This window comes from Sitodiplosis mosellana, unplaced genomic scaffold, assembly GCF_009176505.1.
Source record: "Sitodiplosis mosellana isolate CC-2019 unplaced genomic scaffold, AAFC_SMos_1.0 Smas_scaffold_6226, whole genome shotgun sequence".
Lineage (NCBI taxonomy): Eukaryota > Metazoa > Arthropoda > Insecta > Diptera > Cecidomyiidae > Sitodiplosis > Sitodiplosis mosellana.
In genome coordinates, this window is record NW_022601467.1 from 9,224,431 (window position 1) to 9,242,229 (window position 17,799).

The 17,799-nt window shown below is 38.1% G+C and overlaps 1 protein-coding gene across 11 annotated transcripts in view; it reads left to right on the top strand.

The window, feature by feature from the left end:
- The window catches only part of LOC129578940 (hepatic leukemia factor), a 59,781-nt gene that overhangs the window by 32,494 nt on the left and 9,488 nt on the right, over positions 1-17,799 (top strand). The window contains exons 1-3 of one of the 11 annotated variants that reach the window (XM_055468305.1): positions 1-3,485; positions 3,887-3,986; positions 4,360-4,499. The exon at positions 1-3,485 is cut by the window's left edge and continues 1,559 nt beyond it. The exons of the other annotated variants lie outside the window; for them this stretch is intronic. Coding sequence (XP_055324280.1) covers positions 3,377-3,485; positions 3,887-3,986; positions 4,360-4,499 — 349 coding nt within the window. The 5' untranslated portion in view covers positions 1-3,376. The remainder of the gene's footprint in view (positions 3,486-3,886; positions 3,987-4,359; positions 4,500-17,799) is intronic. 11 annotated transcript variants of the gene reach the window in all.

A 17,799-nucleotide genomic window follows, 5' to 3' on the forward strand; every position in this document is an offset into this window, starting at 1 on the left:
AGAGAGAGAGAGAGAGAGAGAGAGAGAGAGAGAGAGAGAGAGAGAGAGAGAGAGAGAGAGAGAGAGATAGATTCCAGTGCAGGAACATAATTCTGCACCGCAATCAAAGTAAAGTACTAAACACTGAGACTAAGAATTTTATGGGCAAGATCAAACGCTGGTTGCACAAAGTTGTGCAAAAACGTCGTCGACACACGAATACGTGCATTGGGTGGAAGGAGGAGTATAGCACGTTTGAATGCAATAACGAAAGACTATTTCGAAATAGAAACGATGTGTGTCAAAGCTTAGGCACCGAATGTTAAGAGCATTTTAACTACGAATTGTAGGCACAAGTGGTGAAAATAATCTATGATCGCGGATCTAACGTTTTCTACACGAATATGATGTGTCACTGTCTATCATTTAAAGTAACGAGCAAACGAGAGAGATAAAGATGGTCAGAAATCGAATTGATTTCGTCATGTTCCTTCGGCTCGTTGTTTTTTTTTTAAATCGCAGTCATCGAATATTCGATATATCCGTAACGCATGATTTTTTGGCACACGAAGAATACACCACAGTGTCATTTTTGTGAGTACACACAAACACACACGGGTGCGCACGCGTTCACTCTCGTTTGCAAGCGACATCGAGTGGGCGACAAGAATTGAATGGGGAAAACGAACATAAACTTATTTCACTATCATATGTAAATGCTAAATGAAAGCCTTTTGATGAAAGTAGTTGTACTGGTCCAGTTTGTATACAATGTTAACTGATATCCCAGTCACAACCACGTATTATGCGGGACTTCGAGCAAAATCTTTCAACTTAATACATTTGATGAATTGCCTTTTGGTCACGTCAAGTTCGCTTTCTTTTCGGGGCTTTTCTTCGGCAGTTTTTCTTTTCTTTGCTGTTTGGTTTTTGTTGTGTGTACCGATCGGTACAAAGTATGTGGCTCGATCACATTTTGGCATCAACATACCAAAAAGCCATTTGTTAATATTCGATCGTTGTGTTGATCTTTCGCAGCGAACAAAATGAAGAGAAAAAAAAATGTATCGAAAGTGTTGGAATACATTGTCTGATGTCGTTTGTGTAACTATTTCAAAATGTAAATATGCAAAAAGGTTTTTGATAGTTAATGTCGGCTATATGGGTGCCATCAACAGCATTTCGTTGGTCAATTGACAAAGTCATCATAGTAATCGTTGTTGTTGTCTTTGTCGTCGTCACGAAATTCTAATATTCGCACAAAAATTCCGCAAATAAAACTTGTGTTGAGATGGTAAGTGATTGTTGCGATAGTCGTCGTTTATTCCTCTTCTTTTTCTCTGGCTCTTTCTTTCCATTTCTTTTCAGTCCGTTTGTGGTGTGCCGTTACTCAACTTAACACTCATACCAATGCACTCTTTCTCCGCACCAATGACGGTACATTCATTTGGCAAATACCACGGCGATGTTTGTGTTGGCTTTCGATATTTCACTCCTCTTCTTCTACTATTTCTTCTTCTTCTTTTTCGCTACATTCGTATTTTCTTTCTCTCTCGCCGCACTCACACAACCGATTGTGTGTTGTTTGGTCGAAATGATTTTTGCTTTTTTTTTCAACTTCTTTCTTTCTCATGTTCTCTATTTCCACCTATACGAGCATGCTTTTCACCGTGGCAATAATAGACATAGTAGTCACACGTATACAATCGCGATCGTTGTTAAATGTGTAGATGAATTTATACCGGTTCGCACATTTCACTCTGGAGAGCTGAACCTAAGCTTAGCTCATTGCAGCTTATTGCTATCAGTCAAAGTATCTTTTTCTCACTCTCTCAATGACAAATGAAATGAAAATACACTACAACAACAACAACAGCAGCAAAGCAGCAAAAATAAAAGCGAAAATGTATATCGCACACAAGTAAGCACATCTACCAACAAGGCACAGCACACACACCGTATTGCTCAATACGTATAGGCCAGGCGAAGAGCGAAGATTCGTTGTGCGCTTTTCAAACTGCCTGCTGCTGCTGCTGCTGCTGCCTTTTTTTTCTTCTCTTCATCATCACTCACTTTTTTTCGGCGGCGCTGGGTAATAACGAACACACAAAAACTATCTGCTTTTATTTATTATTGTACCGCGCGCCGTAACAAACGTGTGTTGTACATTGAATTGGCTGCTCCGGACAAGCAACCAACATTTCTCCATTGTCGTTCGAACGAAGTACGTCAATTTGGATCCGAGACAGTCTTTCGTTCGTCCATCCGAAATTCACCCGCAAAATTTTCAATCTAGCAACGAAAAAAAAAGAAACGAAATTTTAAATTATTCGACACCATTCACATACACTATATCCCTTAAATTCAGTGTATAGTATCAGTCAGTTCAAATATTCATTGATCTCTCGTGATAAAAAATAACATTTTTTCCGCCCGAAAAAAAGAAAATATCAAATAATCCATTTCGCGCAATACATGTATGTATTTCGCAGCAACACAGTTAACAAAATAGAAAAACTCAGTAATCTGGATTATTTGCAGCCATCGAATGAAGCCGAGTTGAGTGTATCGAACGTAGTGAACGAAATATCGTGATGAAATCGCTTGGCAACTATCATTTCCGCGATTGAAAATGTGCATCATAGTCCCGCATACTCTAATATTGTGTGCTGTGTGAGGATGATTTCAATGGATTTGACTGTGAATCGAAACAAACTGAATGAATGAGATCAAATTCCCAAAGTGCATTACCGATCAATTTGAGTGAGCAAAAAAAAACATTGTGAATTATCGTGCTTGATCACTGCTACATTTTGTTCACATCGATGACATTTATCCAAACAAAAAAGAACACATTTGCGATCACAGAATTTGAATCGCATTCGGAAATTGTGGTGTTTTTCTATTGAAGACGGACTCGACTCTTGTGATTTTCACTTGCAGAGCATTTTTCTGGTTGGAATGTGTTGGTGTGTGATGCCAGTTCCGTAATTGGTGTGAACAATTTTGCAAAATGATGTTGATGAACGAATTCACTGCGAGTTCAAACAAAATTTAAACAAAAAAAAAAAACAAAACTCGGAACAAATTGATCGAAATAAAAAAAAACGTCGTCGTGTTTTTTATTATTCGATTGTAAATTTGAATTGTCTCGACCACGCGGTGAAAGTGAAAGTGCCCAAATTTTAGGAACGGTGACGAAATTGTGTGTTACAGACAGACAGACAGAGAGAGAGAGAGAGAGAGAGAGAGAGAGAGAAGCCGTATTGGGATTATTTGTTTCAGCTGCAAACCTCTTCCTGATCCTCTTCAACCAGGGAAATTATCCGTGTACCCGTCCAAAATCCAAATAGAAAATACTCCGTGTCGCTCCGTTGACACAAACATATGACCAAGAATGGATTATCAGTTACCAGCTCAAAATATGTCAATTGTTCTTGACAACAATGCAAACGGCAATCCAACGGCACAGCAGCAACTACAACAGTTGATGCTTGTAAACAGCTGTAAGGAAAAAGTTGTTGTATTCAGCAAAAGACAATCGTGCTTCGCCGAATTTTGATATGAATCCATAGAAATGCATAGTTTCACGTCGGAACGTTTCATTTGTTGTGTGTGTGCGTGCGGATGTTTGAAACAGGCGAGATGAATTTCTCATCAGATTCAAATCTATCTGACTATAGCATTGTGTACTCTGTGAATTATTTCCGAACACATAATTGCTTGCTTGCTTGATTCCGCGCTTATATTTTAGGACGACCATCGTCGTGTTTCCAGCATCCAAACCACATCGCTATTGAAATGTTCATGATTTGCGATGCTAAACGCGTTTTTATTCTGGTTCTGTCAAAGTTTTGCCAAGCTAATCAACCCGTTTTGCTAAATACTTTACCTTTTTGCGTTACAGCAATGAGTAGCAATATCATAACATCGATGCAACCGCCACCGCCACCTCCCCCAAATGTCAATGGAAATAATAATAATAACAATAACAACTTACCCTTGGGGTATGAGTAAAAAGAGAAAACAATCCAAATTTCGAACAAACATACCATCTCCATGCCGTCAAAACACGGCTATGGGGACGGATGCTTTGAAATAAGTTCTGGGCTAGGAAATGTACTATCGCTTACGCCATGCGCACATATATGCCACAAGTAACTTTTAGTATTTGCATTGAACATTGTACCTTTTGTATTTGCCCAAAGTCAAACCAATTGAAATGTTCTTGAGCTGATGCTTTGGGTTGAGCTGATTTGGTGTATATCGCCGCTGATCGATGTGCATTTGTTTAGCCTAGATTTTATTTGCACACGCAACATACGTTCCATCAAGCCAATATTCGACTTTTAAACGTTAAACGCTGATCTTTTTATACAGACCGTTAGTCGCGCATAATCTAACGATACAACAACAAGTGGACACAAACCAGCATCTTCATCATCAGCAACACCTACATCAGCAGCATATACATCATCATCACAATAACAATAATCCGCAGTTATGGCGTCATTTCGAGGGTTTGTGATTCCGTGATCATTAATTTTTTTTTTCTGCTTTTGGTTGGGTTCAAATGTAATAATTTTTCCTGTCTGTCAGGTATTTGGGCTTTACTAGTTATAGTTATTATCCAGAACCATGTGTTTGAACTGATAATAGAGAGTGATCGATTCAAGTTCGAGCTTCCAACGAACATATTTCGAATCTCCCTCTTAATGTTCAATCAAAATGCATAGCTTAACAAAATCAAAGAGAAAATGTCCCATTCAAACTCTGACATCGCAGCCTGCCAATTGGTTGCCGAAAATTCTTTGCAATAAACGAAATGCACAGTCAAAAGTTCAGCATTGATTGTCACTGAGCGCTAGAAGACGTGGCGTGATTGGGCTTAATTCATGTCGTAGAATATTGCATGTGTAATTGCATTAGTTGTCGTATGTGAAAGTCAAAACAGTCGGCATTTTTCTCTTTCGGTCATTTGTTTGCGACTATGTGTGTGTATGTGTCTCAATCTTTCTATCTTCAAAATTCATTGTCGCAAAGATTTTCGCAAAAATAAAATATTTTTACATGCATATTTTCGAAACGATCTCCGCAAATTTTCTTTCTTTCTCTCTAAATTCTCTCTCTCCCTCTCTCTCTTTTTAATTGAACCATTCAAACTGTTTCAACTAATTGGCCAAGCTAACTCGATTTTGTTCACGTATATCTTCGACCGTGATTTCGTTTTGGCCATTGTTATTAGCAACGCCAAAAATTTCGTTTTCATTTGTATAACTTTCGTTTAAAGTTAAATTACCAAAAAAAAACTTTCACTTTTTCGGGTTTCGTTCCTTTTTTTGTCGGTCTATAAACTGGTATTATACACAGCAGCACACAGTAATGATGACGATCGCAAAAGAGATCGAAAGTGTATTATTTTAAATGAAATATACACGCGTGTCGCGTGTATCGCTGTGTGTGTGTGAATGCGTTCATGTATTTGTGTGTGTGGTGTGTGTGTTGATCGCTTTTTTTTTGGCAAAAGATGAAGCAAGCGGTATAGAAAAGATCAAAATGAAAACGAAGAGAAATGCCAAAATGCTACATGAAAATTGCTCTTTATTTTTTCGGCAATTTCGGAAGCGCTTAGCCCTCCCGTTCACATGTATATGTGCGAGCATGTGATTTATTGATGGGCCATCGTACATGCAAACACACACATACACACAAAATTGTCAATGCACAAAATGAGACTAATTAGCGATTATCTATCCATCTAATGCCATAGATTTAGCACGAAATTATTTGACTTATGAACACAACATATATTTTCGGGTATTTTCTGTTTTGTTTTATTTTTCGTTTCATGTTAAACGCTCTTTAGTGACGGCAGTAGTTTTGCTATTTCATGTCGGCTTCTGTAATTCGTTTCTCCTCTGCTCTCTCTCTCTCTTCTCTCCTTTTTGAAATGGCATTCGGTTACATTTCATTTTGATTGTGACCACTTTCCACAAAATTCAGCACTGGTTTTGCATTCGCAACGAAGAGTGTGATCGAATTAAAGTGGTCGCGACTACCCTTTCGCTTCGCCTGCCACACTGCTGTATTTATGTATATTATCCAGGGCACCGGCAATTCAAGATATGGCACACACTTTCTTTTTTTTTTCTCTTCAGTTTCAGTGTGCTTTGGATGATATTTTTTTTTTCGGCGGCTTTCGCATTGCCATATCCGTGTTAGGTGCATGTAAATTAGATTAAAATATATGGAAATGGCTTTCGATAAGGATAGAGTCGTTCGACTAATGTGGCCAATAAATTTTATTTATGATTATTATTCTTGTACGCTCGAGTAAACAAATTATTACCAATGCAGACAAAAAGAAGAAGAAAAAAAAACAACAACAATAACAACAATAAATACTGCCCACGAAGTTGATACGTATCTAATAAATTGCGAAAAATCTTATCGTTGCACCGTTGAGTCTTCCGGCTTCTTTGTATTTTAATCTGAATTACTTATGCTTTGATTACAAGCGCACAGATGAACCAATACAAGAGGCAGTTGCAACATGGCAAAACGATTCATGTTTTGCCTTGCATTCGTGCCCCCCCCCCCCCACTCGATTCGTTTCGATCGTCATCGTAAGAATAAGTTGCACATTTTAGTTGTGTGCTTTTACCGTGCACTGCACCACCTCGTTCCCATCAAAATAAACGGAATATATGTGTGTCTGAGCAATAGAAACGATTCAAATAAATGCATGGTATTGTTTTTCATTCATCAAGTACTTTTGATGATTAAATCGTATACATGCTTGGGGTCGAAAAAAAAGAGAGAGCATGATGTACTGCATTAAAAATTAGCTCATTTCCATATATTCATTTGGATGTGATAACAATAATTCATTCCAAGATTTGACGAAGACAAACAACAACAGCACAGAAATGACACCATTCGATGAATAATCATGAAATGTGCCATTTCTACATGGTATGACAGCACAACAGTTTTCAAATCAAATCAAATCAAATCGATTGCATTGAAATAGCATACACTGCACAAACGTATATATATCATATGTTTCGCATTGTGCAAATTGAACTTTGATCACATCGCACAGAAGCTTGAAATGATCCAATCGATCGAGATTTGCGATCAGATCCGTGGACTGCCATGAAAGAAAGCAGAACACAAGCAGCCACATATATCAAACAGTCAAGATGCGATATATATATATATCGTGAAATGAATGTTTACAGTATTATACATAAACTAGTGACACATAAACTTACTTTCGTCTGAGAAATTATTTAATTATCTATTTTTACAATTTCCCCCTTTTGCAATTACAAAATCGTATGTGTTTTACGTGTAACATTACTCGAGTGCAACGGCGGTGCTGCAGCGCGGCAACAGTGCAACAGCATTTATTCAGCGAACACAAAGCAAAATTGCAGAAAAGAAGAATGAAACAAATGCAAGCAACAACAACAAAAATAACAACTGCAACAGCGGTAAAACAACAGAAAAATGCCATACACAAAATCGCAAAGAAAGTATGTGCAATAGGAAAAAGTAAATGAATAAAATGAGCTGAAGCAAGCGAAGAAGAAAATGAAGAAGAAGAAGACGGCAGTAAGCAAGAAAATAGTGCTTGCATAGTAAATTGATTGCTAGTGGCGACGATGATGACGGTGATCACGACGACGGCATCGCATAGATTTTTTTTTTCATTTCTTTGCATAACTCTTCGAATGCAGCAGCATGAACGATATTATCACACAATACCCATTTTCGTTCCGTTTTTACGAGATATTGCATAGTATTACATGATATTGCCACTATTAAGTGTAATGCTGCGCAGCAAAGCGCGTTGTATACGAGTATAGAGAGATACGTACGTATGTACGTGCAATTTGTGGTTTGGCGTTCAAGTTACAGCCAGATGCCAATGATACACAGATGGAAATGAGTCGCACGAGATATCGGTCAGTGCGTACAGATTCCGATTTATTTATATTTTTTTTGCATGCTTCTTATTTATGATCAAAATCTGATTCAAATCGCCATGTCATCTGAATTTCGAGCGGCTTAATTGCACGTGTGTATGTGTCATCTATGTTGGACATGTTGCCGTGGCCAATTGCATACGTTCAGCAGGGAAATGAAAATGTGCAGATAAAATGTTAATTCGCTTGTACCAAATATGCATTAGTGGTCGGTCGGCCATAATTTATGGGTCAATCTAGCGTCAATTGCTGTGGTAGACTGAGAGCGAGAGTGAGAGTAAGAGTGAAAACAAAGAAGCAATATGCGCTTCGAGGCTCTTTTGGGATGTGCGTCGCTTTTGCGACAAAACTATGATCATTACACACAGTTGCAGTGCAAATGATTATCTCTCTGAAGAAAGCATCCAAGTGGCCACCAGCGACCAAGCCAGTTTTTGTTTCTGTTGTGCTTATTGTGCGCGCGTACAACCATCACAAAGTTGGGTGTCATATTTTTACAATTACACGCAAACACCATTTCCACAATCGATGCGGAACAAAAACTCAAATTCGATCACTTGGATCAAATTATGTAACGGCCCAGCTAACGGCTACGATGACGCCAAGAAAGCAAACGAAAAGAAGCGAAGAAGACAAGCAGAAATCCAACAAACACAAGTATTTCACTCGATCCATTCATTCGAGTGCAAAAGAAATGGCAATTCCGCTGCTCAACGGAATACAAACACACACACACACGCAAAAACTCACCACACAATATCCAATGACAGCGAAAATCAAGCAAGCAAGAAAAAAAAACACATTTGTACATTTGGATGTTGTATCCACTACTTTCTATGGAACGAAAAGAGCAAAAGTTGTCGATTCAAAAGAAGCATAAGCTAAGAAATGAGCCAAATAGAAATGGCAGAGAGAAGAAAAAAAATGGTGTTGGCATATCGTTACGAAAATCTTGTTGGCATGTCTGTGTTTACTGTGTTGCGATCGCTTCGATTCACATTATTTATGCTTGTTGTTGTTCGTTCATGAAAAAAAATCATTCATCCGAATACGTGAATTTTATGGTTTTTTTTTCGCTGACTTCAGTCAGTCTTCACTTCTGGCGCACAGTCTTTTGTTTTGTTACTTTTACCATGCAGCACACTCAACACACATACAGACACCAACACGAGCACCAGCATGCTCATCAACGACAGTCGCATCAAAAGTATCAAGCATTATGAATATGTCGAACCGAAATGTGTACGCGAAATATGTAAATGTGTGTGTGTGTGGCGCTGGTTTGCGTGCGCAGCTACACGACCTTTTTTTACCTTCGCTCGTTGCTTCTTTCACTTCGTTTTCAGCAACTCTCACTTTCTTTCAATTCCATCATGATTTCGTGTACGGTAATGCTGTGTGATCAAGCCTTTGGTTGCTTGTTCGTGAGAGAGTGTCGGTTTACGTGTGTTTGTGTCTGTGCGCGCGGTCTTGGTCGTGCGCGCGAGCGCACACCCGCTCAAATGCGATCAACCGTGTTATTTGTCGATTGCGAGCGGAGCATACACACAGCACGATGATAATGTACAATACACATGTACTCAATGAAACGGTTTACCACTCACACTCGCATCGCATCACGAATGGAATCATTTTTCGGCAACGATTTACTTTCGTTCGTTTCCATTATTTTGCTATCCTAAGCGATGGATCGCGAGCGCTGCGGTGCTCACAACCGAAAAGGCATGCGAACCGAATTTGACTTGATGGCTCTCTTGCGATATACATGAAGCAGCCAAAGTAAATCTCACACACCAAAAATCAGATATACACCAAACGAACCGAACCGAACCGAACGGAATCAAATGTGCAGCTCAATATGCCCAAAGAAAAGTGAAAGAATTCCGTTGAAAAGATACTTGCGAAATAAGCTTTAATCGGTCTTCGCTTTGGCTTTACCGTGTGTGTCGGTATGTCAGCTTAGATGTGCTTGTGGTCGTGTACATGCGTGTGCTTGTCTGCTTGCTCGTTCGATCGGTCGTGTGTATGTGTGTTTGTGTGAAAAGAGTGATGCAGCGCGAAAGAAAGAAAACATAAATCAGCAAGTACAACATTTACGGTTTATTCAAGAAAGACGAAAAAAAAAATCATTTCTACGATGCGAAACGAACTGGTAAAATCGCGGAAGTGGGGCCTTTACTTGACTTATAAATTATACACACTTCTACTCGATACGAACCTTTTTTTTCGTTCGTTTTTGTTTTTGCGCTGGTTTGCGCTTGTTGCTTGTTTCTTATTTTCTTCTCTATGTGCTTTCATGCTGCGCTTTTTTCTCTTTCCATCTTTCACTATCTTTTTACGATCCTTCGCCCAATGTTTGTAGCGGTGTGCTGCTGTTGTTGTTATTATTATTTTTTCTTTCGCGCATTTAGTTTGTTTTTTCTTTCTTCATATTCATTTCGTATTATGTCGTAATGCACTTTCTGTAAATCAATGAATGTATAAATCGTGAAAAATTGATATTCCAAGCGGCATATTGAGTAAGGTTGCATTTGGCACTTTTTCGTTGTTTTGTTTTGTTATTTTAATTCATCGTTAGTTGTGTATGTGTTTGTGTTGGTTTTCTTGCGCTCGCCTGAATCGTTCGGCTACGTATGAGTGCACGAGAGCACACAGCACACTGAACATGACTATATAGAAGGGAAAATTGAAACTGATTGCGAAATTGGCATAGCATAGCGTTACGGAAATGATTTTCGTTTACTTTTTTTTCTTTCTTTCTTGATTCGCTGGCTGCCTGCTGTTGCTGCTTTTATTTTTATTTTCGTCTTTCTGTTAAATGTTGCAATTTTGTGTGATCGAATTGACAACGAAAAGAAAAACAGGCAGTTATTTGATTGCTTTTCGACTCTTTTATTTTAATTCCTTCGATCACTTGGTGGTTGCCTTCTTTATTTTCCCCCATTTCATGCATTTCGCTTTCATTTGACCGTTACGAATGCGAGCCACATCGTTCGAACGTATTTTGCGGGAGGACCGTGTGCTTGCTGGCTCGATCGCTTTGAACCATGATTTCAATTAAAAGCATTAAATGTAGTTATCGTGTCGGTGCAGGCAAAATGGCATTTCAGTGATATTAAATCATCAGCCGGCTCTCTGTGGGACTGTCGTCACTTTTTGAAAGCCTATATGCGGTGTATATTCCGAGCAAAACCATGTGCAAAACGACAAAGATGTAACGAATCACAACGGTAACTAGATAATCAAAGAATCCTCCGTAAATTGCCACAAAAGCGTTGAAATTGTGAACTTCATCAACATTCACACTCCTCAATATTAATGGCATTCGACGGCCGTTTATCGCAAAAAGGGTATACACACGTTTCTTTCTTTCATTAATGGCGTCAACAAAGAGAATTTTCACGAAAAAAAATCGCATATCATTAAGCGTGAAGAGAGTGATTGAGAGAAGGAGGCATTCAACACACAGCTCACCGAAGAATAAAAATACAGTCCAAATAAAATAAAACTTTCACCGAATATAATAAACGCCCAAATAAAACGCACATCAAACAGCCAACAACAGTTTTTTTTCCTCTTCATCTTCCTCGTCTCTGTGGCGGTGCGAATGTGTGACGAATGAGCCGAAATAAGATACCAACAAAGAGTTATTGTTGCCGAAAAAAAAACCGAATGAGCAATGCGAATACAAGAGTACAACATTTTGAAGAAGAAAAAAAAAACGTCCCGACAGATAAATGCAACGCATATCAAAAGCAATAAAGTGAATCCATGATTGAGTGTTGATTTCAAATAAACGCCTGTTGATATTCACTGTCATTGTTCATTATGCGGTGCCATTATTAATTGTGCGACCATTCATTCATATATGATGGCCCCGATGTATGTATGTCTTTTTTGTTTTGGTTTCGGGCTTTTTGTTTCCAAAACATCCATTTCCAGCGGGTTTGAATGTTTAATAAATGCTCGCATGTTGAGCTCGTCTCTGGTCCGTGCCGCCAATGGTAACGGTCAAAGCAATAAATATTGCACGTCGTTTAGCGAAAACATGCTCGAAAGCCGTGTGAATGATAAAATCAGGCACACAAGTCAAATGGGACCCAGTTCACAGCAGCAACAGTGACAGCAGCCACTGACCAAAAAAAAGCCCATCGCATTTTTGTTGAATTTTTTCTTCTCATTTCGTTTTCGTGGTGATCGAAAGTCCTTGTAAAACTTGAGCCAAAATCACACACATTAATTAGGCGGAGTGAAATGTATGCAAACGAAAGCGAATGAATTGTGATGGAATAAATGTGTGAGATGGAGAATTTGGAGACTATACGCAAATCATATAGACACACACACGCGCGCGCGCCGTAATAAATAAAACGGTATGCGAAATGTGTGTAATACAAACCAAGATACCCACATACATTGTCTTATGAAGCGAAAAATTCTCGCGGAAGCAAACTGACACAAATATTGAAAAGAAGCAACAACTATCAAATGCTGCGAATAGAAAAAAAAGCTAATTAACACTTGAGTGGTGTGCGCGGGCGCGCACGTACACGCCACACAGCCAAACGGCTGAGACGGTAAATAGCTTTAATACTTTTTTTTTCTATCTTCATTTTATTTATGGTTTGTTGGATGGAGTGTGGATATTTGGTGTTTTTTTTTTCTTTGAACTTTTTTTTCTGTTCGTTGCCGTTCATTTTTCCACACTCCTTTCTTCGTTGCCATTCGTGCGTTATTTCTTCCATTGCTTTCCGTTTGATGCGTATTTTGATTCGCGCGCGGAGTGGCGACAGCAACAACAACAACAACAACAACGCATTTGGCTTCAGTCAGCCAACATGAATTTTCTAATTAACTTTCTGCTTGTTGCACACATGCGCACAGACACTCGATCACATGGTGCGCAAAACTAAGTCACTGGGTACATTACTATGTGTGTTTATGGTTATAGCTGAATGTCTTACTTCATATTTAATAATTATGCTATGCTTTTTTTAACTTTTTTCTTTCTTTCTTTCTTCTTCTGTCTCTTGCTATCTCATACACTTCCATTGAATTTGGTTTTTTTTCTCTTCTATTTCTTGTTTTTGATTTTGTTTGTGCTTCGCACGTTTACCATTATTTTACCTGTGCACACCTAGTGAAATGTGCTGTGTGTGCAACGAATGCGCGTAAAATGATCGAAAGAGACAGTGAAGCAGTGGCTCTGATTTTTTGTCGACGAGAAGTTTGGAAGAAGAAAAGGAAACCCGCATATACATCGCAATTGATTACGTAACTTCTTGTTTTCTTTACCGCGTACGGGGCATGCATGCATTCAGATAGAAGAAAAATGTACAATGAATCGGCATTAGGAGCGATCGAAAAGAAAAATTCAATGGAATTGATGCACCTTACCGAAATGATAGCATCATGTCAATTCTATACGATCATCATGGGATGAGAAAATACTTAAATTGATTGAATGCACGTGTGTACGGGAACAGTTTTGAAATGCTTTTATTTTCCTCTGATTTATGTTGTTGAGTTGTTTGATTATTTTCGTACATCCCTAACAATGAAACAGTGTAGAAAAAACAACAACAACAGCAACAGAGGCAGAAGCATGGGTGGAATGTGCACCCATGGATTCTTTGAGAAAGTGTTTTTTGAATGCATAGTGCCCATTTTTTTTATATAAACCGATGGCATTTCAATCATAGGCGTGCATTAAAAAACATACACTTGCTTCTGTTTAATTGTAAGATTGCACACCGCAAAAATCGACATTATTACGCACATATATCATTAGAATCGAAGAATCGAATGAAAATGAATTGAGGGAAAAAAGTTCGGTCGTAATTTTATTGAAATGAATTCCGATGAAAGTAAAAATAAATAAATCATCTAAGTTGGAAGAGCGCGAGAAAAAAGGAAGAAGAAAACGAAACATACAACAAACGGTATCAAATCACATTCGTGTGAATTGATAAACGGAGAAAAAAATCATTCAAATTTCTGGCAAATGCAAATTGATTTTCCATTCCAAAAAATTACATAAACGATCGAAAGCATTTGAATTTTCCAAAGTCAAAGTTTTGTGTATTGTCGGGGTACATAAGCGTACACACTTGATCCATTTCCTTCTACAATGTTTATCGCTTTCATTGGATGTTGTTTAGCTTGTTTTGTGTGGAAATGTTGTTCGTGATCTGTGTTGTCGTCTTCGTCGTCGTCGTCGTCGTTGTCGATCTATGATCGGATTGTGTGTCAGCATTAGCAAGAGGGTGAATATGTCGACAATTAACATGATGTGATTGTGTATATTATTTTGCCTTCCATGTGGCACACAGTGTCAACAAATCACCGCCAGCTTGTTCAAACACCGTTGATTCTTTGTACTTTCACTTTTATGAATCAGCTGAACAGAGAGCAAATATGCATGTGAACAGATAGCATTTGAGTCGCTCTCTCGGTGTGTGCTATGTTTGTTATTTTTCTCCTCTTCTTCTTCTTCTTCTTCTTCTTCGATCGTCTCGTTATTTCTTTTCAAATTCAAAATAAATTACTGCCGACAGAGACACTCGAATATTTGTCGCATTGTGAAGACTTTACGCCTATCAAACTGCAAAACTAGCGTTGTGTTCAATTAAACCGATAACGTATTCATTTATTTTGTATTTTACTGCTTCTTCTTCTGTTTATCAAGTGTGTGGCCATATTGTAAGCAACAAATCATTCGTAGGCACGTTTAATCGATTAATCGAACATATTGCTATCTCAATTTTTTTTCTTCGGCTGTGCTCAAGTTTCTTCCTGTACTTCTGGTATAGTTCGCGACGAGAACTTTATCCACAGAGACAGAGAGAAACACGTGAATTTGCGACAATGATGCCTGCGTTTAACATTCGATTGAGAGAGAGAAATTTATTGATATAGTTACGCCATAGATTTTCAGGCGACACAGTTTTCTGTTTTTTGTCCAGTTTCATTCACTTAAAACGGCTGCGCCGTTCGCAATTTATTAACTTGGGTTTGATGTAACGTTTGCATTTATTCTGTCAAGCATAAAATGGTTTCGGTATTGCCAAGCAATAAAAGAAGGAAGTCACATTGATGTGCAACGTGACTAGTTTTACAGTAGAATTTTCCGCAAGAACATCCTCTTTCAACATCGGTACACATGTTTCACATGGCAAATCGCATTCCAAATCGCCTGACAACAAGCTTATGATCTATCGCAATGGCGAAGAAAGAAAGAAAAAACCTAAACAGCGACAACATCGGTTAATAAATCACAAAATATAATTATGACAAATGCTGAAATAGCGATTGGGATTTTGTAAACGAGATAGAAAGTACTTTCGAACCGGAGAGGAAAGAAACAGACACCGATGACACATGCATCAATATGTGAGTGTTTTGGTGGGACCGCATACAAACACGCACACGCCACTCACTGAACCATGCCATTCCAGAGGTGTCCAAAACACAGTTAAACAGCCAAAATTATTCACGAGAAAAAAAAAACGAAATGAAACGAAAATAAAAGTGAAAATACATTTTTGGTTGTTGTTGCTGGTGCTGCTGCTATGGCTGACGAGTTGCGGTTGTAAAATTTCAACCTCGTTGTTCAAGTTGAAAAAATTTTGCCAAATTTTTTACTATTCGTTTCGCTCATTTGTTTTTCCTTTCTTTCTCTCGTCTTTTCCTTTCATTCGTTTTAACTGGTTTTCTTTCCTTACGACTATTTGTCGATGATTGTACGAAATCGGACAACGACACATACACAGAAACATATGCATACGAACAAATGTTGCCGAAAATACCTTCGGCGCGGCTCATCTCACAATTTTCGGACAACAACAATAAAGAAATGGAAATCATAAAAATATGCGAATTATACTGATGTAAAAACCCAAAGTAAATTCACCATTTACGAGCGTGTATTATGTGTGATTTACTTGTTGCTGCAATTACAGCAGCCGTTTAAAAACATATGCGAAACAAGAAGGGGAAAAAACGAAGGAAAAAAAAATAAATTAAATGACCATTACCGTTCCATATCAGTCGCCATCAAATCTTAACGAAATGGAAGAAGAAGCTGAAGAGCTGATCAAAATGAGTAAAACGAAATAAGAGCCAAGCAATAGTAACCGAAAATGAAAACAAACCGACTAAAAATGTATACGCACATAGTCATATGCAGAATTGTGCAAATTTCGGTGCGTACTACGCACGACGAGAGTCAGTCAGCCGACTGCGGGCCATCTACTTTCGATTTTGATCGGTAATCTGTTTCGGCTGTAGACTTGATTTGTGCGTGTGATATTCGTTGTCCATTGTTTTTGTTGTTGTCGTCGCCGTCGTCACATAGTGTGTGTGTGTGTGTGTGTGTGTGTGTGTGTGTGTGTGTATTTTTTTGGCAACCAAAAACTTTCACCGAAAATTAAGTGAGTTTTTGTTTCCCGTTGAATTGTTCACTATTGCATGGTTTTTTTTTGTTTGCTGCTTTCGGCGTGGTTTTTTTTTCATTCTTCTCTTTTCTGCGTTCGACGAAGACTGGATTTGAACGGAAAACCCCAAAATGATTTTATGCATGTAAAAGTCTTCATTAAATGTTGTTAATGAGAATTTGGAGATTTTTTTTTTTTTGGAATTTTTGTCTGTGTCTCGCTCTCTTTGAATTGCTGTGTGTCTGTAGCTCGGTTTTGCGTCCCTCTTTCATTCAACAATTTTAATTCGATCGCAGTGATTTATGGCTCTATCTGCTACACAGATTATAGCTCATTATTGAACATCGATTGGTCGCTTTGTTGTTGTCTTCTTTCAAATTCGTGTTTTGGCTTTAGCAATTGCAGGGGTAGGGCCCGCTTGCATTCAACACATTTATTTCATTAGATTGTTCAATTGTTTGCACAAAATTGTGATCAATACAGTGCGCACATTGTCACCGCATCAAATAAAATCGTATATTGGCAACCGGATGATATTTCGTTTGGAAACCTACATGCAGCTTGTATGGAAATGGCTGTGTTATTGTATTGGCGCCAGCATTTTCATTAATCCGCTCATTCAAAATATTTGGCTCTTTTGATGGAAGCAATTTTAGTGCCATATTAGGTGTTTGTTAATACAGAAAGAAGAAAGGTAAAAGCAATCGTCGAAAAATGACAATAAAACGAACATAGAAAAAAAATTCACTTTCATTGAATAGTCAAATTGAGAAAATAAAATTGTTATTTCAAAACAGAGCAGTTTTACCTATTGGAAAATGTATTCCAAAAATCACGAACAGATGACATAGGTAAACTATGAAAACAAAAACATTTTTCAAATTAGACAAATAAAACGATTCGATGAAAATGGATTTGCAACTAAAATAAGGTGTGGATTGATTGAACTTGCAATAGAAAGTGATATGGAATTCATTAGCGGGACACAATGTGCCGTTTGTTTACGATATTACACTGATATACATTTGAATTGGCGCGTTGAGCGCACTCAAATTACGTACGTTTATGTATTGGTTGTGATATGCATTGATGAATAGAACGTACTTTCAAGGTCGTTTGTTATTCCAATTTATTGTCATTGATAACTTTACATACGAGTCTTTTACACAATCACCAAAATTGCGTCCGACTCGCGTCGCAACCAATGAAGATGTTTTCTCATTCTTTTTTTGTTGCAAATTTTGGATCATAAATAGATTGAGTTATTTTTCTTTTCAAAATGATTCGGTTAAATGGTGTGACTCAGCAGAACTGTTTGAAGCAAAAGTCACTTTGGATAAATGAATTGAAATATCTATAATCAAATTTCGGCACTGACATGACACATTTCC